The sequence below is a fragment of the Alosa alosa genome, chromosome 6 (genome assembly GCF_017589495.1).
Source record: "Alosa alosa isolate M-15738 ecotype Scorff River chromosome 6, AALO_Geno_1.1, whole genome shotgun sequence".
Lineage (NCBI taxonomy): Eukaryota > Metazoa > Chordata > Actinopteri > Clupeiformes > Clupeidae > Alosa > Alosa alosa.
In genome coordinates, this window is record NC_063194.1 from 4,261,002 (window position 1) to 4,286,738 (window position 25,737).

The 25,737-nt window shown below is 43.3% G+C and overlaps 2 protein-coding genes across 4 annotated transcripts; one reads left to right on the top strand and one right to left on the bottom strand.

Moving 5' to 3' along the window:
* Positions 1-2,636: 2,636 nt before the first annotated feature.
* nfe2l1a (nfe2 like bZIP transcription factor 1a) lies at positions 2,637-16,129 on the top strand. 2 transcript variants are annotated; one of them, XM_048245573.1, is made up of 6 exons: positions 2,646-2,966; positions 3,918-4,715; positions 8,830-9,042; positions 11,518-11,607; positions 12,557-12,700; positions 12,953-16,129. In XM_048245573.1, exons 2-6 carry the CDS (start codon positions 4,149-4,151, stop codon positions 14,303-14,305), a joined length of 2,367 nt encoding a protein of 788 aa, XP_048101530.1. In that variant the 5' UTR covers positions 2,646-2,966; positions 3,918-4,148; the 3' UTR covers positions 14,306-16,129. The 2 variants fall into 2 exon arrangements, with proteins under 2 accessions (XP_048101531.1, XP_048101530.1); XM_048245574.1 differs by lacking the exon at positions 11,518-11,607 and having other exon boundaries at positions 2,637-2,966.
* Positions 16,130-16,633: 504 nt separating this feature from the next.
* Positions 16,634-25,482, bottom strand: cbx1a (chromobox homolog 1a (HP1 beta homolog Drosophila)). Of its 2 annotated transcripts, none has more exons than XM_048246795.1 (6): positions 25,269-25,482; positions 22,658-22,754; positions 21,264-21,450; positions 19,916-20,093; positions 18,766-18,860; positions 16,634-18,407 (listed from the first exon to the last, which is right to left on the bottom strand). In XM_048246795.1, the coding sequence occupies exons 2-6, from the start codon at positions 22,698-22,700 to the stop codon at positions 18,263-18,265; spliced, it is 648 nt and encodes a 215-aa protein (XP_048102752.1). In that variant the 5' UTR covers positions 22,701-22,754; positions 25,269-25,482; the 3' UTR covers positions 16,634-18,262. The 2 variants fall into 2 exon arrangements, with proteins under 2 accessions (XP_048102752.1, XP_048102753.1); XM_048246796.1 differs by lacking the exon at positions 25,269-25,482 and adding an exon at positions 24,928-25,176.
* Between the last annotated feature and the right edge of the window lie 255 nt (positions 25,483-25,737).

Here is a 25,737-nt window from a genome sequence, read left to right on the forward strand (position 1 = left end):
GTTACACTCTGACTTTGCCCAATCTGTCTATTCTGTTAGAATGACAACACAACTACCTGACAGAATCCCCCTTTGCCCAACTAAGGACAGCAATAGTGCTACAAAGAACAATAGCCTACTCACCCGAAAGCTGTACACGCCTTCCAGACCTCTCAGGTCTCAGGAGAAATACTTGTTTGTAAAACCTACTGTTAAAACTAAACATGGTGAAGCAGTGTTTAGTTGCTATGCAGTTCAGCTCTGGAACCAACTTTCAGATGAGATCAAAGTTGCCCCAACTGTAGCCAGTTTCAAATCTAGACTTAAGACCACATTTTTCCGAGATCCTTTCTGCTAACTGATCAAATGTTCATTGCACAGTTCACAGAGCACCTAGGCATACGTACGCACATGTACACACACAGGCACGCACGCACACACATAAACGCATACATGTACATGCACACATGCAAAAACACACCCATACGGACACACAAACACACGCAAGCACACACACACGCATACACACCCCATTACCCCCACTCAAAAGCGAACACACACACGCACGCACAGACACATAAAACACGCACACACATGCAGGCAAGCAGACACACACACACACACACACACACACACACACACACACACACACACACACACACACACACACACACACACACACCATTACCCCCACACACACACTCACAAGCGAAAACACACACACAGAGAGAAGCACACATATACAAAAAAGCAAACGCACCCTCATTTACATAAACAAAAGTTGCAACAGTAGGGATGGAGTAGGAGATGGAGACAAATTGAGAAGCGTGATTTATTTTTACAGAGAGAATGTGCAGGACTGAGCTGCGGTCGTATTTCGTACCGATTCGCGGCACATCTAGTTCTAGTAAAGGTTGGGGTCCCCAACCTTTTATGTACCATGGACCGGTTTGATTCCTATTTTTTTCACGGACCGGCGGGGGGACTCCAGTTATGTTTGAACAGTGAAGGTAACGATCTCTTGTGAAAAACGTGAACTTGAAGAAGAGAAAATCGAACAATATGAACTATGAATATTGAACAACTTGAAGCTACATCTATAAGTGTGAACATGCTTAACAAAATATGGGAACAAAACATGGGAACTAAACGTGCATTACGAATATAATCAGTGGGAGCCCTGCTTGTTTCCCTGCAACAAGAAGCTTCCATCTGGGGGTGATGGAAGACAGTGACACCCTCAGTGTGTTTGAAATGTCCAGTCGATTGCGCAATTTGTCTAGTTGCAGTCATTGCCGAAAACCCGGCCTCGCATAGATACGTGGTGGGAAACGTTTTCAGCGCTTTTACGGCTATCTCGGGATATTCTGCTTTGGTTTTGATCCAAAAACCTGCCAGAGAGGTTTCCTTATACACACTCTTAAGACCACCGTCATTTGCAATTTCGATCAACTGCTCTTCCTCCTATGCTGACAAGTTAGGACTATTCGGGATATTGACAAATGGGACACTCATTGGTTTGCCGTGGATCTTTGAAGGATGGGAAGTAACGCTCAAACTCATTTGAGAGCGCAACAAGGTGATCGCGCACCAGCTGCGAGAGAAAGGGCCCTGCCTCAGTCTCTCCAAAAAAAACCACTACTTTTTGGAACATATCAAATACACCCCGGTCCACTCGTCGTCCCTACAAATCAAGCTTGGCTTTAAATGCAGCGACTTTATCTGCCAGTTTAAAGACAGTCATCATTCTCCCCTGGAGTGACAGGTTGAGGTCATTAAGCAACCCGAATATGTCACACAGGTAAGCGAGTTTTGACACCCAGTCCTCATCACTAAAATGGGCAGCTAACGGTGACTTTTTTTCTGTAAGAAATCCCTGCAGCGGCTCTCGCAACTCAAACACTCTGGCCAGTGACCTGCTAAAGATGCTTGTTTTTTGTTGCTCATTCTAGCAGTTTAGCTAACTTGTGTGACACTACCTTTCGCCAAGAACTGATCAAGTGAAGTGAGCTGACCTGAGGCTGCGCAGCGCTGAAGGCAAGATAAGTGTTGAAGGCGGGACAGACAGACGTAAGAAAATAGACCTTGCAAAATGCAAACATGCGTGCAATCAAACAACTGCATATAGGCCTATGCCATGTAAAAATGTGACATTATTGCGAATTAAATTTAGTTTAGTTTGCATGCATTTTTTTTTAACTCATGTCGTAGGCTACGGCCCGGTTAGGAATGTCCTGCGGCCCGGTACCGTGCGTAAGGGTTTACTTTACAGTGCACTTGATAGGTTATTGGGCTGATTTCAACATTTTGCCACTAGGGGTGCTTGGCTCGATGGGATGTTTCCCTGGCCTTCCCTAGAAAAGTGGGGACAAAGAGTAGCCTCGGCTATCTATGCTAAAGCCTTTTGTGTGTCAGTGTGGTGGAAGCCATGACAGACAGGCCATGATGACTGACGTTTACATCATTTTTAACCACTTTATTTTTGACCTCTTAAACCACGAATTCACTCTCTAGACAGCTCGCAATTATGCAATGTGGAAACTAAAAACCTTGGTGTATCTGAACTTTTGAACAGTGATATGCTATCCACAGTTTCTGAACAGCCTACTGCCATTGCACATTGTCTTCCACCTGTTGACCAGTTGCTGGGCTCAAGCCATAATACTGACCAATAGCAGAGCGCTACCGGCGTAGGCAACTCCGCATGGCAGCAAGAACGAGCGAACAAGAAGCAACATCCGAAGTAGGTTAGTCTTGTGCAACAAACTAGTTTGGTGCCTGTGAAGACTGCTGTTGCCGTGTGTGTAAAAAAGTATAACTCGCCGCGTCACATTGGGAGGAGATAGTGATGATTCACCGGCAGCTCTGGGGTTTATAAACGCAACAGGGTGCAGTCAGTGCAGTTCTGCCGTTAACCCACACAAAGACAACGAGTCAGCCTATTCTGAGACCTTTGTTTATAGGCAGCACATCCAAGTCCCTGATGGGTAAGTCTATATAGTAGCGTATCTTAGTTTCCTGTTTGTCTATTTTTTTGTATTCATATACGTTACAGCTTTGCGTTATAGCCTATTCTATTGTAGGCTATAATTCCTTTGTTTAGCGGTGTTAGCCCTTGCTTAGGCGAACTCGTGAAATGGGTCATAACAGTTAACGTAGATACATGACTTTTTATGTCCCTTTCCAACTGTCGGAATCTTGCATGGTTTTGAAGAGAACGTATTAGTAAACACGCGTATTAATTGCTCTCCAAAAGTTCTGAGAAGTTTAGTTCGATATGAACCCGATTAGGCTACCCCATCTCACAAACCAGCCTTTACTTGACGGTTAAACTTCAGCACCTGCTGCTGCCGTTTCTTTGTGTTTCCCAAATTTCACAAGTCAAGCTCGCCATGCTAGAATAGATTACCCGGCTACATTGAACTGAACTGCGTAACGCCTGAAACAAATGCTGTGCAGTGGTTGATACAAAGGGAGGGTATTCACATTTCGAATGAAACATAGTTGCATCTTTTGCTTTTGGTTCTACAAGTTAGGCTATTCGTAACACAGTTGAGAATCTATCCTTTCAACGCTATTGTAGTGCGCAGCCTTCCTGGCCATGTTAAGATTACATCATGTAACCGTTGTCGTGTGACCAAAACCGAACCACCCTGATAATTCACTAACAAGTTTGAGAAGTAGGTGAGTGTGCTACGTAGATAAGCTAACGAACAAAGTCCAAACCGAATGTAAGCTTATTCTTCTGTAACATGCTTCTACGACAATCCTAATGCATTACAATGGTAATATATCTATTATAGTAATGTTTGTGACCGAAGTATGGCAATAACTATTTGATCGTTCTCTTTTGTAGGGTTACCAGTTTTCGTCTGCACAGGAAGCAGTCCATGTGTAAAGCGCTGTGTGAACTGAAACATGCTTGTTTTTGTTTTCAGGATGTCCGCAGTCACACTGGAGAGAGATAACAGGAAGATATTTTTTCTTTATTTCTAAATAATTGTCCCTAGCCAAACAACCCTACAACCCTGTTGTAATTTCATCATAAAAGCCTTGCTCACAGGACACAGGCTAAATCTAGGTCTAATACCTATTTTTACAAACCAAAACTAAAGTAAATAATCAGATTTGTGGTTGTGGTGTATGTTGGGGCCTTTCCCCAGCTGTCAATGGGAATGTACTTAAAAAAATACCTGACTGAGGGCCTTATTCAGGTGGCCATCCTGCTTAGCTTATGTGGGATGCGTGTGGATGTGGATCCATACCTGCCCCCTCTGCGGGAGATCATCCTTGGGCAGAGCTCTGCCCTGACGCAGACGCAGTTCCACAACCTCCGCAACTCTCTGGAGGGCCAGGACCTCCACCCCAAGAGTGTGGACCTCGATGGCTTCTTCACTGCCCGCAGGCTTCTCGGCTGGGTGCGCTCCCTGGATCGCCTGCAGCTGCCCACCACAGAGCTGGAGGCCTGGCTGGTTCACCGGGAGCCTGAGTCTCTGGCACCTGTGTCTGGGCAGGCTGGACAGCTGGAGGGCACCACCGGGTTGGACGGCTCTGGAGATCTGCCAGACCTGGGCCTGAGAATAGGAGGAAGTGGAGGTGGTGGAGGAGGTGGTGGTGGAGGAGGAATTGGAGAGCTGGGTTATGGACAAATTGCTGTCGACAACGACACCGCCCCAGGCGCTGTAGCTCCACTCCCGAGAAGTGGACAACAGGACGGCAGTGACTTCATCAAAGAGGTAGATTCCACTGACGCTATGAACTAGCGTCTCAGAGCTGCTGTTGACACTGACACATCTCACATCACATACCTGGCTGCCATACCTGTGAGCCTAGGGCCTGGTGTGATACTACTTTGTGGAAAGAAATCCCAGCAAACAAGTGCACTGTGCCATTATGGCAATAATTTAGCTAACAAATGCTGTCAAAACTGGATGAGGCCCAAACAAAGCCAGCTGTACTAAGGACTTTGAAACTTCCAGGAAGTAGATCCTGCTGATGATCTAAGCCTTTGTTTTACAACAGAGCAGGGTTATTTATGTGTGATCAATTGCAAAGGCTCCAACTAATGAAGACGTGTTCATGTATAGAGTGACAGTAGAAATCAGGCATTACAAGAGATGTATCCTTTAAAGGCACATGGCCAGCTATAATGATCAGGAGATTAATGGGAAGTAAGGCCTGTTTAAATTGAGGAACAACACTCTGAATAGTTTCCAAGCCTTTGATATGGTACCAAATCCTCAGGATATACTTGTTGACATCTATGCAGCTACAGACATTGGGTACTTTCCCCGCTGTTGCCAGTACTTTATGTTGTTGTTACAGGGTATGAGTTGGTGGCTGTGCCAGGCATCGTGTGTCAGTATGCGGGAGCAAGGCTCGACAGGTCCCTTGTTACTTAACAGCTGCACGCCGCATGTTGTGGTGTCCTAGTGACCGAAAGAGACCGGATCGTTTTTGACAGCATGTGACTTACAATGTGTTGTCTGACACATCAGCCCCTACTGGTAGCTTCAGAATAATCCAGGAGATGTGTAAGTGATTGGTTATTGTGTGTCAGCTCACAAAAATATGTTCAGACAGATGCTTTTACCATGTGGGTTTTAAAGCACCTTATTCTTGGTTAAAAATGAATTTTGTCAGTAAAGTTAGACCGTTATACGGGCTGAATGGGAAAATCCACTTTTGGGTTTAAAGTTTCTTCATACTAATGTACTTTCATTTTTTGTGGATACATATTAGAAGAACTTCTGTTGACATTATTCTGGCACATTTATTGGACGAACAAAAGACCATAACTGCTTGCTAAACTGGCAAGTCCAAGGTTGCCTGGCTTGCACTTACTGTTTCAGTCTGAGAATGCGACTAGCCTTGGCACTGTGCCCATCTACCAGAACGGTTGTGGATTCCGCCTGGGGACTCTACCACTCTTTCTTTCTTTCTTTCTTTCTTTCTTTCTTTCTTTCTTTCTTTCTTTCTTTCTTTCTTTCTCTCTTTCTCTCTCACTCAATCTCTCTCTCTCTCTCTCTCTCTCTCTCTTTTTCTTTCTGTCTTTCTCTCTCACTCAAACACTCTCTCTCTTTCTCTCTCTCTCTCTCTCTCTCTCTCTCCTGGCATAGGTTCTGGACACTATAGGGATTTAAAAAAATGTTTTTTTGTCTTTTTCACTTTCATTAGTCAACACTGTGCCTTGGCAGTGGCACACATGCTCTGTTAGATTGATGAGCTGTTTTGACTTCAACCTGTTGCCCCATCTGAGGTGAGGACACTCTCTCTCCCCTGAATGAACCGGCCCCAGCCGACCCGACCCTATACTGTTCACTCCAGTGCTGTTAAGTGTTGGCAAGGACAGCTCAAATTTTTTTGCCTGCGCGTGACCAACTTGTCTATTTCTGGACCCAGGGCATGTGTTTGTTAGTCTGACATGAGCAAAAGACCCAACATTTGTCCTTCACCCCTGCACTGGTACTCATTAGCATTTGTCTCAGTCTGCACAAGTCTGGTATGCCTCGGGCATTTAAATATTCACTCCTCCTTCTGATGGTTTAACAAAATAATACTTTCTGAACATGTAAACCATTATTTTGTTTCCATTATGTTCTAAATCAGGGCTTTTCAGCTGATTGTGAACCAGGGACCACCATTCTGACTAATTACGCAACCCCAGGACCACCACTGAATAAAAATACTGATTCCCACATTGAAACTACAATACTGAATCCATGGTCCGGGACCACCAGCAATGTCCTCACGGACCACAAGTGGGCTGCGGACCACTAGTTGAAAACCCCTGCTCTCACCATGGGGGGCAGCCGTGGCCTACTGGTTAGCCCTTCGGACTTGTAACCGGAGGGTTGCCAGTTCGAACCCCGACCAGTAGTAACGGCTGAAGTGCCCTTGAGCAAGGCACCTAACCCCTCACCGCTCCCCGAGCGCCGCTGTTGTAGCAGGCAGCTCACTGCGCCGGGATTAGTGTGTGCTTCACGTCACTGTGTGTTCACTGAGTGTGTTTCACTAATTCACGGATTGGGATCCAGTGTCAGGGAAATTGGATCAAAGCGTCAGACATACGGTTGTTGCTGCCTGTGAGGCGTGACTGGTCTAGAATGTTCCGGTGTTTTCCACATCAGCTGCTGATTGATTTACTGTTCCTGGACTTGAGCACATTCGTCAGTTCAGTCAATGGGATCGAGACGCAGACAGGGGTTGATGAAAGATTAAGGGGAGGTGTCTTATATTTTACTTTTCCTGGAATAAGCAGAACTCTGAAAAATGTATTCATGGACACGGAGGATTCTCAGTTACACTTTGTCCAGCATAACCATGTCCCCAATAAAAGGAACAGCACTTGACTGGGCAGGTTTGTGGTCTCTTTTGGCGTCGTCAAGACGCTTGAGCTGAGAGTTTTGGGCTTGGCTTCTCTGAGGGTGGTTGTTTTGAAATATGAGGAGGGGGTTCACAAACACATTCGCTTTCGCAACGCCTGTTTACTGGTCAGGTGATCGAGTACATGGAGTCCCCTCCACCTCATCTTTTCACTGGACATCTTGAGTGTACATTTGTGCCCCCTTTAGCCTTCAATGACCTGTGTTTGGATTCAGTGGACAACAGTTCTGTTTTTTTATGCTCATGTTATCATATGTGGATGACTAGTATCCACGTGAGTGAGGAAAACGGTGATGGTAAACAGAACTAAACAGCACTGTAAATCCTCAGAAACTGGCCACGGTTTTTATCATTTAGCACAGAAAATAACATGTGTTCATCATTCAGAAACATAAAATTGAAACAGGGTTCCCGTGGGGTCTTAAAAAGTCTAAAATTCTGAACTTTAAATTTAAGGCCTTAAATGTCTTAAAAAGGTCTTACATTTGACTCACTGAAACCTGCAAGAACCCTGTTGAAAGGACAGGCCACACAAGACAAGAGCAACATGAAAAGTACACTGTACTTGGTATTTTCAATCGGTCAGTAAGGCAATTATAGAGGGAAGAGCAAAGGAGAGTTGAGGCGTATAGTGGAATATAGGGATTCTATAAACTTAGCACCAAGGTAAGAACAATCAGTGTGTGACAACTACAGTATTCACTGAATGTATTATTAGTTATAGTTTATAAAATGTATGAAATGGGGGGGGGGGAGTAAAGAAAGCTCATAATCTCAGTTTTTAGTCCCATGTAATTCTTGGTGCTGAAGAGACAAGATATGGATCTTTCTCCATTTAGTCTCAGGTCACTGACTTGGGTCAGCAATGACATCTATCGATGATTTAATAGTTCTGTCAGTCCCTCAGCTCAGATGTATTACACCAACACATATACCAAGCCAGTCAAGGTCATGAACGATGCTCCATCACCAAACCACTTCAGGATTTAAGGCCATTGTTCCTCAACAGCTGAGGTGTTTCTTCATTACATTTGGGATCAATCGCCGGGCTAGGAAGCCTATCTAAATTTAGTGCATACTGGGAGTCGGGGACGTAGGACCAACCGAAGCAGTGGGATTAACTGAGCTCTGGTTTAGGAGCATGCAAAGGTTAAATCTATTTCTAGCTGTCTCTCTACTCTTTGTGTTGGGTGTCTGTAGTAGATACATAAACTGATTTGTTGGGGGTCATACCAGACACTTTGTTCAAAATAAATATATTATATCATCAGGAGGGCTTTATGGGACACCACAGAAAAAACAGAATTTTTTTTTTCTAAAATAGAAAGCCAGCCCTTGAACAGAGACATTTGATATGTTAACTGTATTTATGTTTGCATATGACATTGTGAAGTCTGTTTAGTCTACATTCAAAGTACAGTCAGAGATTACCTATTAACTTTGACTCCTTTTTTATTTTTGCAGGAGGGTGATATTTTGAACTTCCTGTGGCCTCAGGAAGCAGATCCAGGTCCGCAATCTGACAGCCCTGGTTACGGACACCACCGGCCACCGTCAGAACCTCTTCTGAGTTCTTTTGATGAGGAGGACGAGGATGAGTTCCGTGCTGACATTTGGACAACTGGAGGGCAGCATCACACTTATGGGGACCTTCCGTTTGGGGCAAATGTACAAGAGGTAAGAGCCTGCACAAAACCAGTAAATGTCAGCCATTTTATAGGATTTCCACTCAACACACCCAGAAAGCTGCCTACCTGTTAACCTTTGCATTTCACCTACATCACAGCCTTTTAAACAGTTCTGTAGCCACAACGCAAACAATACTGGATCCTGTTCAAAGCAACCAACACCTTCTCACTAGAGTTCTTAACGGGCCTGAAAATTACAACCCGACCCGGCCCATGGCTTTTAAAGCCTGGACCCGATGTAACCCGACACATCAACATGAATTATCTGCCCGAACCCAGCCCGCGGCCCGACGTAAAACATACGTTTTGACTGTTAAACCCTGACGTTATTTAGGTGAAGTTTCAACACATTAGCGTGAAAATTTACTTAAAACTGTGATTTTCTCCTCTTCTGCGTATTGTGACTGAAAAACCATGTCAACTTTGGATGTGGCTATCTTAGCGATACTTTTTGCAATACCCTCGATGACCCGAGTCATTTGCTTATATTTTCCCGTCGTGCCGACCCGACCCGTTGAGAACTATACTTCTCAGTATTATTTACACAATAAGTTTGTAAAGCCCTGAGAACTTTCAGAAAATATGTACAAGATGTGATCAAAAAGAGAAGCCAATTAAATATTTATCCACAAAAAAGTTGCAGTACTTTATGATGAAGAATGTGAGCCACATCTTCCAACAACTGGCGTGGATAATTTTATGGTGCTCTCATATCTTAATATTCACTGGATACCATGACCGAAAGACAAAAGATGTTTGCCATCTCACACCTCTATATTAGCCACAGCATCTACTAGGTCATAAAAAGTGACACATATAGGCATCATTCATAGTCGTTTAAAAGAAGCAGAATTATGGTGCAACAGATACTTGGGACTATTGAACCTACAGTAGACTTGAGCATGCCTGTAAGATTACATAACATGTATTTAAACCAGTTTTATATTTACATGTATTTAAAGCCAGAGGGTGTCTACCTGTATGAAATGAGGACCGTTTCTCTTCAACTCATGGCTTGTTTTATGGCAGTTAAGATTGGTATTTGTACCAGCATGAAAGGTTGATGGGTAAAGCCAATTATGTAAGTGTATTCAGAGACATTTTGGCATAATGTACCAATCTGTGAAGAAAATTGATTTTTATTTATTTATTTTTGCTGCATTAGTTACCACAATGTAGAGGCATGAGTCATGTTTCTGTTGGAGATTTTGTCTAGAACAGTCTCAAGGAGGACACACACACACACACACACACACACACACACACACACACACACACACACACACACACACACACACACAGATCTCTGACCTAAATACCAACTCAAGTTCTTCAAGCTTTTGTGCTGTCCCGGTCTGGTTGGTTTTATCTGACAGGGAAGTACAGTCCTTGCAAATACCCTACCTGTGACGGGTAGCAAATGGCCTTACCTGTAAGTACACTGCTCCTTCTCTGAAAGTTTACCAGATAGTGATCGTATAGGAGTAAAGCTGAATGTCCATGAGCTATAATGAATAGAAAATCGGACTGCCTTTGTGCTGAACAGACAAAAACACTGTATTATGGAAAACATGAAATAACCCAAGGAAGAAATCTGAATGGAAAATATTACTTTTGATAAATAATGACTCAAATTAAGTCATGCTACAAACAACATTCCCTGATTCTATGACTTGGCCTAAATGACTAAACCCTCCTGACTCTACGTCTGGGATAGACCATTTTTAAAAAACAGTGATGAGTGGATAAGTGTAGACTGGTTTCTTTTTTTAAAAGTATATTTAAAAGGCTTGTTATGCCTTTTAATGTGATATGATGGTTGAGAATGACAGGAAGCGAGTGGGAGAGAGTCGTGGTGGGAAAGGACCACGGGGCGGGAATCGAACCCGGGTCGCCGGCGTACGGTGCACGTGCCCAGACTGGTTTCTATTGACAAGCCATGGCATGTTTCAGTAGTAATTGATATGGATGCACCATTTTTCATTTTTAAAATATTTTGGCATCGATTTCTGGGAACAGCTGAACATAAATCTTCATTTTTGCATGTCAGTTATTTTTGTGGTTGATTCCACCTCTTTTAAGCCCCAGCTCAATAGCTGCCTTGGGACGAAGCTGATATCTGTGCTACACATTTACATTCATTCATTTAGCAGACACTTTTTATCCAAAGTGACTTGCATTATGTCATACAAGGGGTTAAAAGTGCTTTCCTCAAGGGCACAATGGTGGTAGGCGGGACTTGAATCGACAACCTTTTAAGCTACTGCATGCTAGCCCCACTCCTTAACCACTGCGCTACCACCGCCCCAATACACATATATACATACGCTACACATGGACATCTCCAAAGCTTGACATTGTCCCACTAAGTCTTGCCTTGGGATGAGCAAGTCGTGTCATTGCACATGTATGAAAAGGTGAAAAGAGTTTGGTTTTTTAAGGCCTCTCTTCTCTCCTCCTTTAGTTGATGGGCCCAGAAGTGGACACTTCACTGTCCCTACAGGAGTGCTTACAGCTACTGGAGGACACCTCTACTTTAGGGCAAGAGGCAGAGGTAAATGGTCTGAGGGAACAATTTGCTGTTTGGTTGGTTTCAATTTTTTGTGTGTGGGTGTTTGATAATAGCCTGGCTAACGTCAGACCACATCTCATTGAGATGGGGTCTGGGAACTAGACATTCATTTTCTCGTATTTGAAACGTGGTTTACGAATGCCCAGAGCCGTTTATTGGGCGCTCCGAATGTCTATGAAATGCGTCTGTACATAGCTCATAACGGCTTTGGTGTTTCATCATCGTCTTGCTGCCCTCCCTCCGTTCAGTGATTGGTTCCTTCGTTGAGGTGAAAACGAAGTCCATAGAATCCAGGCTGCCTAGCAGCGTGAAAAAATTGCATGCTTAAGGCAGCATGGGAAAACCCAGGCTGATAATATGTGAGGAACATCAATGATGTTCACTACTAAAGAATATCCATTTATGGGGCAATTTGTGTGTTGGTTTGGATGGTTGATGGAAGATTGTTTAAATAACAATCTCTTCTGAAGTTCAGTTTGTCAGTAGGTTTTACTTTGGATAGAGGTGATAAAATGTAATTATGGTTGTGACACATTAAATGTAGTTCTCTTGCACAACCATGTGGAAAGCCCTAGTTAAAGCATAGATTCAGCTCTTTGGTGCTCAGTTCAGTTAACAGTGAACACTAGACTCTGATTGCTGACTGCTATCTCCATTGTAAATTGTAAATTACCATACTATGAAAAGAAAATACCACATGGCCCACAGGTCCTTTATGCCTTTGTCTTCAGCAATCACTGTCAGTGCATAGGCATGCATGGGATTAGGTTATTCATTTATTAATTGGGTGCTACAAATTGGTGGTGGTTAGTGAAACCCTTCAATGAGAAGCACTTTGGGTGCCTTGAAAAGTGCTATATAAATGCAACATGCTGTTTTTGTTGTTAATTATGTGTACTTCAATGTGTGTTTTTTTTTTTCTTGTTGTCAGCTGCCTGACCCAGAGCTGATGGGACTGGATGAAAATGTCTCATTCTCTGCCCAGAGGCCCCTCCTGTCTCCCCTCATCCCAGGGGACTCATCAATGGAACTGGAGCAGCAGTGGCACGATCTTCTGGCCATCATGGAACCCCAGGTAAATCCCACTCTACACCTGTCTGTCTAAACCATTAGCCCAATCCACATCCTAGTCCATAATTGTGACTGACGAAACATTTGGGGACATTTGCCGTTATTCTCCCAGAGAACCACCCAGCAGGTGTTAGGGAATCTGGTTCCTGTTTTGTAAAATAACTTGAAATCTTTCTGTAGTATGTTGTTGCAAAGGAGTTTTAGATGCCAGTTCACCCTTGAAAACCTATTTTCCATTATGTCATGTTTTTTGTAGGATATGGAGTTGGATGAGCCGCCGCTGAATTCTCCGGCCAGTAATGACGTTCATGCATCAGCCACTGGGTCATTGGATACGTTGCTTCATCAAGATGTAAGCCTGCACCAAGCCTCTGTGCCCAGAGTGCTCGAGGATGCCATGGCGGGATTGTCCCATTTGGATGCTGCCCAGACACCTTCAACACAACACCACTACTCGAGCAACTCTTCCAACAGCACCTTTGGTTTTGGGCCTCCTCAAATAGCAGATCTCTTGTTGCCCCCTGTGCTGAATGGCACTGCCAGGAACGATTCCGATTTGGTCGATCCTGCTCTGCTGATGAACCTTCTAGAGGAGCCAGCTTTGGCCAGTCCTCTCAGACCCCTGCTAGAGGAGTCCCTGTTGGACGAGATTAGTTTAATGGACCTGGCCCTGGAGGAAGGCTTCAACCCCTCTCAGATGAGCCAGCTGGCCGAGCACCTCGAGGACTCCGACTCAGGGCTCTCCCTAAATTTCAGCCACAGCCCTGCCTCCCCGAGTGGATCCGAGGCTTCCTGTTCTTCCTCGTCTTCAGACTCCTCTTCTTCCTCCTCGCTGTCATCTGCAGGGTCCTTTTCCGAAGAGGGGGCTGTTGGGTATGATCCCGGGTATGAGGGCATGGAAGACTCTGAGGAGGGCGCATTTGAAGGACACACAACAGAGACCAGCAAAGTGTGTCGGGCAAGCTACATAGAGCCTAGCCGCTTTGAACACCTCCCGTGGCTAGACAACGTCAGCCACGATCACACTTACAACCAGCCGCTGTCCTCGCGGCGAAATGCAGAAAAATCCCAAAAAGGCTGTTTTGAGGAGCCACACGAATTTATGGTCCAGGATAAGTCTACGAGTCGTGACGAGCGCAGAGCCCGTTCGATGAGGATCCCCTTCTCAACCAATCATATTATCAACCTCCCTGTAGAAGAGTTCAACCAGCTCCTCGCCAGGCACAAGCTGAGTGAGGCCCAGCTCACACTGGTCCGAGACATCCGTCGGAGAGGCAAAAACAAGATGGCGGCACAGAACTGCCGCAGGAGAAAGCTGGACGTCGTCGTTGGACTGGAGCACAGCGTTGAGGGCCTTCGGCGTCATCGGGCCCGCTTGCTCCGAGAAAAAGCTGAGATTAACCGTTCGGTCCAGGAGATGAAGCAGCGCCTCAGCAGTCTCTATCAGGAGGTTTTCTCCAGACTGAGGGATGAAGAAGACAGGCCTTACTCCAGGCAGGAATATTCGCTTCAGTTCAACACAGACGGCCGTGTCGTTCTGTCCCCCAACACCACGAGATCACAGTCAAGATGCAAGCCCGGCAAGAAACAGAAGGACAAGAGGAAGTGAGTGGCTGAAGTGAAATCGATGTAAAAAGATTGTTCTCAGGACTCAGGTACTGGAGCGAGAAATTCCTCCTACATCTCCGTGGAGGTGGTTCTTCCCATTGAAAACTGTTCTTAGAGATGAAGGTCAGAAAATTACATTGTAAGTAACAGACTGCATTCATTTGAACAGGATGGGAACAATAGGACAAATGAGAGTGCAGAACTCGGATGTCAATCATCATAATCATTAGAGCAAAGCTGCTGACAAAAAACCCCCTGAAACACTGCAGAAATAGGACAGTGGCACACATGGGTGTGCTTTCAAACAAACAACACAGACCTCTGAGTGAAAGAAAACATTGTTATGTCTATGCTGACCGGACACCAAAGACAGTTGAATTGAGAACTATCAGAAAAAAATATATACTTTGCAATGAGATCACCGCAGTGGGCATTCAGGAGTGGTGAAATCCACCAAAATTATCTCCATACTACCCAATGAAATACTTGACATGTTTTGTTGCTTGTGTGTTCACTTTTATAACAAACTCACAACGGTGAAAGTTAGGAGGCTGTTTGAAACCCTTTTAAGATGAGCATTTAAATGCAGTGTCAATGAGTAGTAGCCTGTCTTGCAGTCTAGTGATAAGTGTGCCTTATTCAGAAAGACTTGATTTCCACTGAGTGTGACAACCAAGTGTATAGATTTTTTTTTTTCCTCAATGTCTTCAACTTTATTTTGTGTGCCCACCTCCCCCTTCCCCTCCTGTGTATCTACTGAGACATTAATAGTCACTTCGGCTTCATGGTTTGGGTAAATCGTGTCATGGGGGAAATCCCTGTGGTCTGTGATTGAAAACACCAAGCTGAAGAGAGTAAGCAAGCACTTCTTATTTATTGATTGGATATTTAATTTTAAGTGCAGCAGCTTGATTTTGCCATCAGAAAGAGAGAGAGGTGGGGGGGTGGGTGTAGTCTTTTGAGACCTACAATAATTACACGGTTCTAAAGGTATGGTAAAAAGCACAATATTGCAAAGTATCCATGTGCATTGCGTGCCTCATTACATCTTTCTTGCAGACCGTTTCATTGCATTAGGTGACATTTGCCCACACATGAAAATAATATATATTTCTGTGTGTGTGTGTGTGTGTGTGTGTGTGTGTGTGTGTGTGTGTGTGTGTGTGTGTGTGTGTGTGTGTGTGTGTGTGTGTGTGTGTGTGTGTGTGTGTGTATGTGTGTATATATATATACATACACACACACACACACACACACACCCAGTATTATTTGACCAATATTTCAGTGCTCTCTACCTTTCAGCAGGATGGGATAAGGTCAGACAGCAGAAACTATAGACCTATAGGGTGGTGCAAATGATGGATGTTCTTCATAGGAAAAGCATTTTTTGTCTGGAAAACGGACCTGTGTGCTTATCTAAAAGTAATGGTTCTGAACATACATGTATGCGGCCTTATAATTCAAAAGCTAAAATACAAGATAAGTAGTTCTACAAGGAGTAATACTAGTGCCCAACAGCTCAAAGTTAATTTAGACTTTAATGTCAAAACAAAACAATAGAACAAAAACACTGACATGGCAAATATTGTGTAGTATGTGAGTCGTTCAATTGTGTTGCAATAGCCTACATGTCTTTTACAATTTCTCTACTCCTACATTGGCTCTTTGTCTGTATACATGGCAGCTCTCAGGAAAAACTTTCATCAGCCATGTTTTTTATGTATATATTTTCTGTGCAGTATCAGCATTTTCTAATGTGTGAATTGCATACACTTTTTGTAAATGTTTTGGTATTTTTTGGGTTAATAAATTATATTTGTTTGTACTTGTGTAACTATTTTTGATGAGAATCAAGTATTGTTAAATCGGCAGAACAGAGCTCCAGACAATCAGAAGCATCTATAGAATTTTTGTTTATGCCCAGTGCAAGGGAAAGGTCAGAATTTTACCTTGTAGGTCCTGCCTTGTTCATTATATCCCAAAATAAAACCACAGATCCAAGTTCTAGGTATACTTTAGAATAAAATCTTGAAATATTGGAAATAAAATGGAGTAAATTAAACTGGGGTTAAAGGAGAATTCCAGCGATTTTCCACCTAGATCTCCATTTCTTGACGTCACCTAGTACTGTACAAAAACTAAAAAAAGAAAACAATGTTTTACCTAGGTAGAGCCAACAGCTAGAGCCACCAGGCAGCTACAGGTCATGTTTGAGGCCCCATGTTCAAAGGGTTCAACTACTTACGCAATAAGGCCTGCTTTAAGAAGTGCCTGTCTTTCTGGCCAAATTGACCTACACTACAAAGCAGTATAGAAAGGAGGATCACAGTTTGTTTCTTAAAAATTAGGGTTTATTTTGCAAAACTCAAAACAAAATACAGTATCCCCTACAAAGTGACAATGAAGAGTAGTAACATGCATGTTTTTTTTATAACAGAAAAACAAAAGGATTTACAATAAAGCAGTACTAAAGCACTGGAAGAAAGCTTGTAGCAAAACAGAAAAGACTTCACAAGAGCATCTCTGTGGCCTGCTTCCTGGAATGGGTGTTTACAATCTCCTCAAAGTCAATTCCCCCACTCACATGTCCAAAGGGTTTGCACTTGCTATAGTTCGGAATGTCACTGAATACCATCCACAGCGAATGTCTGTGCCATTTACTGATCGTTTCAACATGAGGCACATTAAACTGTACAATAAAACCATGATGACGACCGTTTAAGCTTTAAGCGCTGATTGGACCGAACCTCTCAACCCGGACAGTGTGGGTACCCAGGGTCACTGGTCATTTTTTTTTTGTTGCATTTTTGTGTCCTGCAGTTCACATCACATCACTCTACATTCAACGTTGTAACATTGGCTAACTTGAAACATGATGAACAGAATGAGAGGCAAAGGCCACTTCAATCTGATTGGCCTTGACAGCAAAGAACACCTGCCGGACACTGATACAAGGATGTGCATTAGGTTACACTAAACTATGGCAGTGTCCTTCTGTTGTTGATTTAGAATATATACTTTTTTGACCCCCCCCCCACTCAAAACCCACCCAATGATCTCTAATGAATCTCTTCAATTATCGCTACAAACATGTAGGCCAAACATGTAGACCATTCTTGACCCTCCCCTAACCATTTCAAAAAGAATATGTTACAATAAACACTAACTGTTAAGGAGTTTCTAGGGGACTATGGGAAATGTAGTTCTCTCCTCCAAAGGCTGATCATTTAAAGTTTAGTCAGTAGCTGCAAGATAACTCAAAGATCACTGGGTTTCATTTGTATTCATTGTGTACCAATGCACTGCATTAAAATGGATATTAAAAATGGAAAGAAGAGGGGTAGATATTGTTCATTTTGCTTACAACTCTCAAGAGGCTCCATTAGCCCTGGTAAAAACACATGCATTTACATATCACATGATAATATGGAGAGACAGCCACATTAAGGGAAACAAGGACAAGATCAATTAAAGCACTAAAATGACCAACTTACCAACACTGAGACTACTGGACATGACTGTAACAATCTTGCAGTCCCAACCTCTATTGAATAGAGGATTTGTCTGAAATAGTTTATGAAGTTGTATACTCACACAATATTTTTTTTTTCTCCATAAACCAGTCTGTTGATTACACCATCCACTGACATTCAGAGAGAGACAATGCAGCCCCTGTGAGTTAAAACTACATTTCCCATAATCCAAAGCAGAAATGAAGGAACTGAGAAGCCTCTTGGTCACATCCCTCCTCATCTGTCACGAATCCATTCTCAAAACCGCTCACCCCAGATCAGTTTGCTCACTCAACCACACCAGCTTCCAAAAAGTCCAGGATCTTTCAGCAGCAAAATAAGGAGAACTTAGAAGAAAATAATCTAAAAACGGCCAATCTTCAGCCCTCACCTGTCGGAACCAAGCAATACCCCCCCACCGCCCCCCAAACCCCTTCCGCTACCCTTCAGTTTTTGTCGTCCTTCTTCTCCTCCTCTTCAGTGGGGTAGGAATGCCATGTCAGTCGCTCCTCGTAAAAGGATATGACCACCTGCGGACACTTGACATTCGCCTCCTTCGCTGGTACCAGGTCTGCCTCGTCTGAATTTTTCCTAAGGGGGAAACAACATCCAAAGGAAGGACTATTACATTTAGAACAGTATATGCAAGTACACTTCCCATGCCTCATTTATTGTTTCATCAGTAACAGTCTAGGCTGAAGTCCAGGAGATAATACCAGCATGTAGTTCTTTCTAAGGGATGTATTTTAAATTTGTTGCTTATGGTAATGGTATGACAGCAACAGATTGTGCTTGGTGTTTATGTTCCAAGTTGTAACAATAGATGAACACAGTGATTACGTTAACCTTTTTTCATAGTTACAAATCAACCTGCAGTACAGTGTTTTAAGGCTACTGTTTTTAATAAAAAGGTGTGGAGGGATATGACAAGTGTGAGCAGGGTACCAACCATTTCATGAGGAACATGAGCTCTCCACTGGAGTCTGTGGCACCAATGATGCGCTCAGGGTCCAGTCCTCTGGCAAAACCTCTGGGCTTCTCTGCCTAAAATAGCACAACACACAGACAGACAGACTTATTGAAAAATGCACGCAAATCTACCTAGATAAGATGATTTAAAAAAAATGGTGTCATCTTGCCAAAAAGTAGAATATTACTCGGTTATAGACCTACCAACCCTGAAGAAAGTTTTTCAGTGCAACTTAATGTAAAAAAGAAGGTCCACACACATGCGCTCAGTTTGCTTTGATTTATTGGAGTTTGATACCCAAAGTCTTTTTACTTTGGATCTTAGACTTCTGGCTCCTTCACCTTAATTTGGATGTGCACACATTCCCCGACTGAGTACAACAAATTTCAGCTCCCGATGGCCTACAGTGCAGAATGCATGTCAATTTCTTTTTTTCCAGCTTGGGGTCCCCTAATCTGCTCCCCTCATCATGATTATTTGGCTGGCATAACCATTACCTCCACCAAAGAGAATGCATTTCTGGTGCAATTTGTTTTATCTGTCTGCCTGTAAGCAGGTAAAGCTACCAATCTAGACCTTCATACATGTAAAGGTCATGTGTGGTTGAGAAAAATGTTCCTTCATAAGTCAACTGCAAGCCTTAAAAGACCATCTTAGAAAAAGGCACTTTAATAAGTATTGACATTTGAGCTCAACAACCAGTCAATTGTAGCCGGAGAAGGAATACGAAATATGGATCAATTCATGTACTGGCATATGCTTCCCATCAGCCAGTGGTGTATTCTAGTTAGCTGTAGTGGGTATACTGTGATGTAGTCTAGTTAGCTGTAGTGGGTATACGGTGATTTAGTCTAGTTAGCTGTAGTGGGTATACTGTGAACAACCCCAAATGTTAATATGTATTCTTGCCTATTTTAGTGGGTATACTGAGATGATTTTAAGTGGGTATACTGCTTAGTCCTGCGCATCACGTAGACTACACCATTATCATCAGCATATAAGCTACTAAGAGCCAGCGCTACAGAGATTAGAGACAATGTCTGAAAATGCTGTCTCTGCAGTGGCACAGCGGTTGCAACGCAACAGGTTTACAGGAAGCGAACACCTAGCGTGCAGAAAGGAGTCTCACCTCGTCTTTCCTCTTCTTGGGCCTGCTCTCCTCTCCGCCCACGTCACTGTCGGACTCGCCCGTTTTCCTCTTACCACCCTCCTTCTTCTCCTCGTGCGCAGACTTCTGGGACTGCAGGAACTCGGCGATGAGGTCTGGGCAATCCAGGTTGTCCTCAGGCTCCCATGTGTTGTCCTCACTAAAGGGACAATCAAAAATACTCAGGACAAGAAACCTGCAAACTGCTACAACAAAATTCTTTGATATTCCATGACTTGGACCCAAATATGATAAAACACCCTGACTTTCCATGTCTGGAATAGACTATCAAAATTCCATGATATTCCCAAAATTCCATGACCCGTGAGAACCCTGGTTTTAGTATGAATTCCACATAAGTCTTTGTACATGAGGCCCTAGGTCCAGTGTGCCTCAATGAGCAGGTCCAGGCAAGTTAATCATCCACCAAGTTAATTTTGCGGTCAGCACTCATTTAAGTGTTATTCAACAATACCAGTAGATTTACTTAGGTGTGAAACGAGCACACTGTAAATTCAGTTAGAGGTCTGCACTCCCACGGGAGAGCGACGGGTTGCGACGCTAAAGAGTGCGGCACAGGACAGGGTTTTGAAAGCTCTATGCGAGAGCCGGCAGGATGAGGCGAGTCTGCGTGCGGTTGAAACAGATGATATACTGCACTCCCGCAAATTAAATATGTGCATCAAAATAACATATAGAAATGATTAAAGTAGTGTGTATAATTATAGTTGAGCTGGATGTTATGTTAGGCTTAGGCAGCATTAAAAAACGGGGTTTAAGCAGCCTAACTGACTGATAGTCGTTTACATTGGTTCAATTCTTTCTTGCTGCACCGTTGTCAAAACTCGAAATCGAAAGCATGACAAAGAAAGAGGACACCACAAGGCTACTTCAGATGTTAGTGCCTTTCTAAAGGTAGTCTACATTCAGAACCAAGAAACTTAAGACTAGACATCTGGCAGAAACATCTTTTTCAGTTGTATGTGTCAAGTGCTCCTTTCATGAGACAAAAGGCAAAACTGAACAGGCCTCCTACATATCCTGCAGGACATAATGTTACAGATGGGGACTGGAGTGGAACTAAAATTGACACATTATTGCAGGAGCGGGCAGACCTCTACATTTCACTGTCGTCCAGTGTTTTGAAAGAAACAAAGAGTGCGAAATGTCAATTTCTTTGTCAGTCAATTCATTTCTCTTCTTTTCTGTCTGCCATCCTTCTTTGTTAGCCTACAACACCCTCGCTCTTCCATCTGATAACAAATGAACATGGTGGTTCTACTGTACATCTATACTTTAAGCACAACGTCCAAGAATGCAACAGACTTACTCCGAGAAGCCCTTCCACTTGAGCAAGTACTCCACGCGTCCCTTCACCACACGCCGGTCCAGGACCTTCTCCACCACATATTCCTCCTCCTCCTCCTCTACCACTTCCTCCACCTTCTTCTTGTTCTGCTTCTTTCCTGCGGTGGTCGCCAGCTTTGCTGCTGCTGGGGCCGCTGGTGCGGGCACTTCTGTAAAAGCGAAGGGCAAAAGAGTTCGGGTGGGGGGGTAAGAGAAATGTTTTGTTTTTTTTTTTTTGGGGGTGAGTAAAGTGTCTATTTGTGATTTTTTTTTTTTTTTTAAGGGGAGGGTGACAATGGTGCAGCCTTGGGAACTGCTGAAAGCGGAGCTCTGAAAGACACAGGTGAAAAGGCTACTCTGCCATGGGATGCTCAGACACCTGGGCAGAGGTCATTAACGACTTCTTGTCCTCTCAAAAGCCAGCTTGTTTAGATAAGTGGTCAGACCACAATAGCGAATGGCAACTAAACCCTTTCAGAAAACTGACGTCATTTGCATTATCTTTATCAAAGGACTCCAGGGACCTTGAACAGGTGGGTAGATGAACAACCGTTAAACTGAAGTTAAGTTTCACTCTACTGTCAAAACTGACACGGCTGTGTTGTTATAGGATTGTGTGAAATTTCCATCTTGACAAACAAAAGAAAAGGCTAGATTAGAGCCTGAACGTTTATTTCACTGATTAGCAGATGAAAAGAAGTGGTAAACAAAAACACTGCCCTGCTTACCCATATAAAGCCTAGTTACCCACAAAAGAGTGAGACAACACATGTTAACAGTTGACTCGCAATATATAGCACATAGCAGCTGCTCGCCAATTTGAATAAAGAAGCAGGTATCTTAACAGTGAATTTTAACTTCAGCTAGGCTACATTCTATAACTACATTCATTTGAAAACAGAATCAAAAGGGGCTGTAAGCATTGTGGAAAAGTTTCTTTGGCACATTCTTGTTGCAAGGTTTGTACTTCCCCTCCAAGTGTGACAACATTCTAGAACTCAGTCAACCAAATTCCACATCACTTTTGCCAATCCAGAAGCCCTTGTGTGCTGATGCAATGAAATGAAGATGGTAAACGAACTGAATGTAAAATGTGAAGAAAAAAAAAAATCAACTCCTCTAATACCCATTCAAGAAAAGACAGTTAAACATAGTTAAACATAGCACACCTTTTCCTAGTCCCTCCCCACCATGGGCGGTTCAAAGCACATTTGTAAGCTAACCACCCCAAACCCTGAAGCTGGAACAATTGAGTACACTCCATTGCCCTGTCTACTGAACACAGAAAAGACTAAGAGACAAAAAAGAAAGAAAATGTGTGGATTGGAATAAAAAATAAATAAACAAAAGTTTGCATAGAAGAAAGTTGTGGGACACCTGCACTGGGAGCATCATTAGATGTGTCTGCAGTCTGGCTCATGCTCGGCTTGAAGGATCACTGGAACCTTCCGGTTCCTTCTCAACGTCAACAGAGCTATACAACAGAGCAAGAGGGGGATTAGGACGGCGGGGGAGGTTGGAAGGGGAGAGGGGATAAGGGGATGGGTTTCATGAATCATGTGGAATTTGGGGGAAGGAATAGGAAAATTCACACAAGGCAGCAGAGAATGGCATTGATAAAACACAACAACATACTCCAACACAGTCGGCAAGGTCAGATTCGTCACAGGAAACACCAACACAGGAAACTCTACAGACTAAATAACGCAGGATTCCATCAGGCTGATACTAATGCAGCCATTTCAAAAAAACCTTTCTATTATTACGGGCTTAAATAAATCAGGAAAACATTTGTGTATTCACATCAGAGAGTGTATAATGAAAGCAGCGCAAGGGTTTTAACAAAAATAAACATCTTACATTTCTTTTGAATCAGAATGATTCAGTGCTATGGAGGAATAACACAGGCATACATTAATAAATCCTGTACACAAACACTTGAATGTATATTAATTAACAAAGATTCAACATTAACAATACACAATTATACCCCAAGATAGAAAAAGAGGAATCACTTCCTGGGTCACAACCACCTTTGACAATCCTCTCCTCTATTGCCAGAAGCAAAAGCAACATTGATGCTACTGTAACCAGGTCTCTACAGCTCAGACAAAAACAATGTGTTTTCATATGCAGGACCTTGGGGCTGACCTTGCGTTCAATAGAATAGGATAGGGAAGGGGGGGGGGGGGGGGGGGGGGGGGGGGATTCACAACCTTTAGATCTTCACAGGTGTAAAACTGTTGAGCCACACTAGCGATCTAAACTGCCTGAAAATAACAGACTTGAAAATTAAATGTCAGTTATATTGACAAAAATTCAAAGTGGCCTCAAATGGAGTTCAGAATTAAGTTGTTATGGCAAGAGAATCAAACGCAGGGGTCTCAAATTTAACGGTCATGCAGGACACAAAACTAGCTTTATATTCTCTTCCATTCAATCCATTTGAAATGACTTGCTCTCCACCCCTCCACCCCCCAAGGTCTGCTAGCACAAGCCTCTGTCAGAGAAAAGCTCAGGAGTAGGGTATGATGATAGTTGTGAGGCAGTGGGTCAGAGAATGCTGCTGTGAGATATATTACTGGAGCATAAAAGATGCTACATGCTGCTAACTTTGAACACAGGCATTGGTTTAGAAGAACAGACCAAGCGAGAGAGGGAGAGAAGAAGAGAGAGGAAGCACATCCAGGTGAAAGTTAAAGGAATGTGATGGGGAGGGGGTCTGTGGCCTATGTGCTTCAACTGTGAACCTCCTGTTCATGTATGGGGGGGCAGGGCTTTTACTTAAACACACCCTCCACCACCACCAACTTCCCATTCTTTACCATTGGGTGAATAATACACACATACTTTTGCCCTCCCTCACCACACACCATTCGAAATCAACAAGGCATCACATCCTGCACAAAGTCTGAGGTCAGTTGGTCAATTTAGTCAAATTATTAAAAAATATACAATCACTGTGGGACGAAGGCATGACCTGCCTTTTAATGAAATACAGCTCAGTACAGCTCTACAGCAAAAACTGTAAATGGGCGTTTTAGGATACACAAAGCCGAAATATTGCTTGTGTTATTCTAACCCCGCGAAATTATGTATTCATTTATTTACATGCCAAGTCCGTGCACGTGGTTCTAAACCTCATGATGTCTACAGTCTACAGATCAAGTAACGTGCAAACTATTTCAGAACACGGGTAGATTATCTCCCAAACTAAAATTAACCTTGCATACAATAAACACTGTCTGTACAAAGTACTAATCATACAAATACCAGCTACTAAAGTCGCTTTCTATCTGAAACTGAGGCCAATGCCGACTACACGTTTTCTGCCCTTCGATAACGTCAAAGGTAATTTAACGCAAAAACTACGTTGACTCCGCTAACTAATGTAGTGCTTCATTAAATCTAATGGCACAGGAAATTGTACTAACTGTTATACACACAAATGTGGCTACATAGACAGAACGATGAGGCCCACCCCCCGTTACAAAACAGCAGCGGAGACACTGCACATTATTTTTAGCTAGGCATCTGTTGTAAAACTAACGAATGCTTCGGGCTACCTGTGCGATAATACATATCTAGTCAACATTATCAAGACGTTTTCGTTTAAAACAATTAGCCAATTACTGCAATTCCGGTACCTGTAACGCTGAATCAATGTCTGTGGGAAACGGTGCCCAACAGTACATCTCTATTTGCAAGCATTGCTCGTCTCAGTCATGGCTTCCCGCCTCCTCCTCCTCCATGTTGACCTGAATCAACGCTACAAACGCGTCTCATGGAGCTGGGAAATGCTGCACGAGGAGGCTTGGTCAACATGCTGATACGAGCAACTGATCACAGTGAAATTAAGACAACAAAAATGAATGAGCAAGCATTTAAATCACGTGGTTCGCTTTTTTGCACGATGATTCTACAGCTGCAAGCCAAACAAACCTCAACGTTCTGCAAGGCTACTGGGATGGACTAAAATGGAACTTACCTTTGCACAGAAATGACAACGGACACACAGAAGTGAAAAGCCTTTTGCTCTGACTTGGAAACAGCGTGACTGGTACTTATTTTGCACAAGCTTACAGTTGTTATGTGGGAAAAATACAGTAGAACGTTGTGTTACTTTACAACCACGTCCCTTCTGCTTGCAGACAAAAGACTTCGACTACCCCAGCCAGCCACCCGCCAACTCTGCTTGAGCATGCGTCAATTTACGATCGCGACAATGGCATGATGGGAGATTGAGTGTCAACAATGGAAAAGTATTTTAGTTAGTAAGCCTACCACTTTATGCTTTTTACATTAATGTACACAAACTGAAAACGTGATTATCTTTTCACTGCCTGCTAAACATGATGATGAATAGGCTACTAAAAAAACCTTTCCAGACCTCCAGACCTTTTAGCCTACTGCTTTCGAGTGGCTGCACTGCACTCTCAAAAAGGATTTTTCAGCAC

Coding starts and splice junctions, on each gene's coding strand:
- nfe2l1a (XM_048245573.1), top strand. CDS start 4,149: ATGGGAATGTACTTAAAAAAATACCTGACTGAGGGCCTTATTCAGGTG. Junction 11,608..12,556: donor CTTTAGGGCAAGAGGCAGAG/GTAAATGGTCTG, acceptor TCTTGTTGTCAG/CTGCCTGACCCAGAGCTGAT. Junction 12,701..12,952: donor TGGCCATCATGGAACCCCAG/GTAAATCCCACT, acceptor TGTTTTTTGTAG/GATATGGAGTTGGATGAGCC.
- cbx1a (XM_048246795.1), bottom strand. CDS start 22,700: ATGAGCCAGACTGCAGACACATCTAATGATGCTCCCAGTGCAG. Junction 20,094..21,263: donor AAGTGGAAGGGCTTCTCGGA/GTAAGTCTGTTG, acceptor TTGTCCCTTTAG/TGAGGACAACACATGGGAGC. Junction 18,861..19,915: donor CCAAGAAGAGGAAAGACGAG/GTGAGACTCCTT, acceptor GTGCTATTTTAG/GCAGAGAAGCCCAGAGGTTT.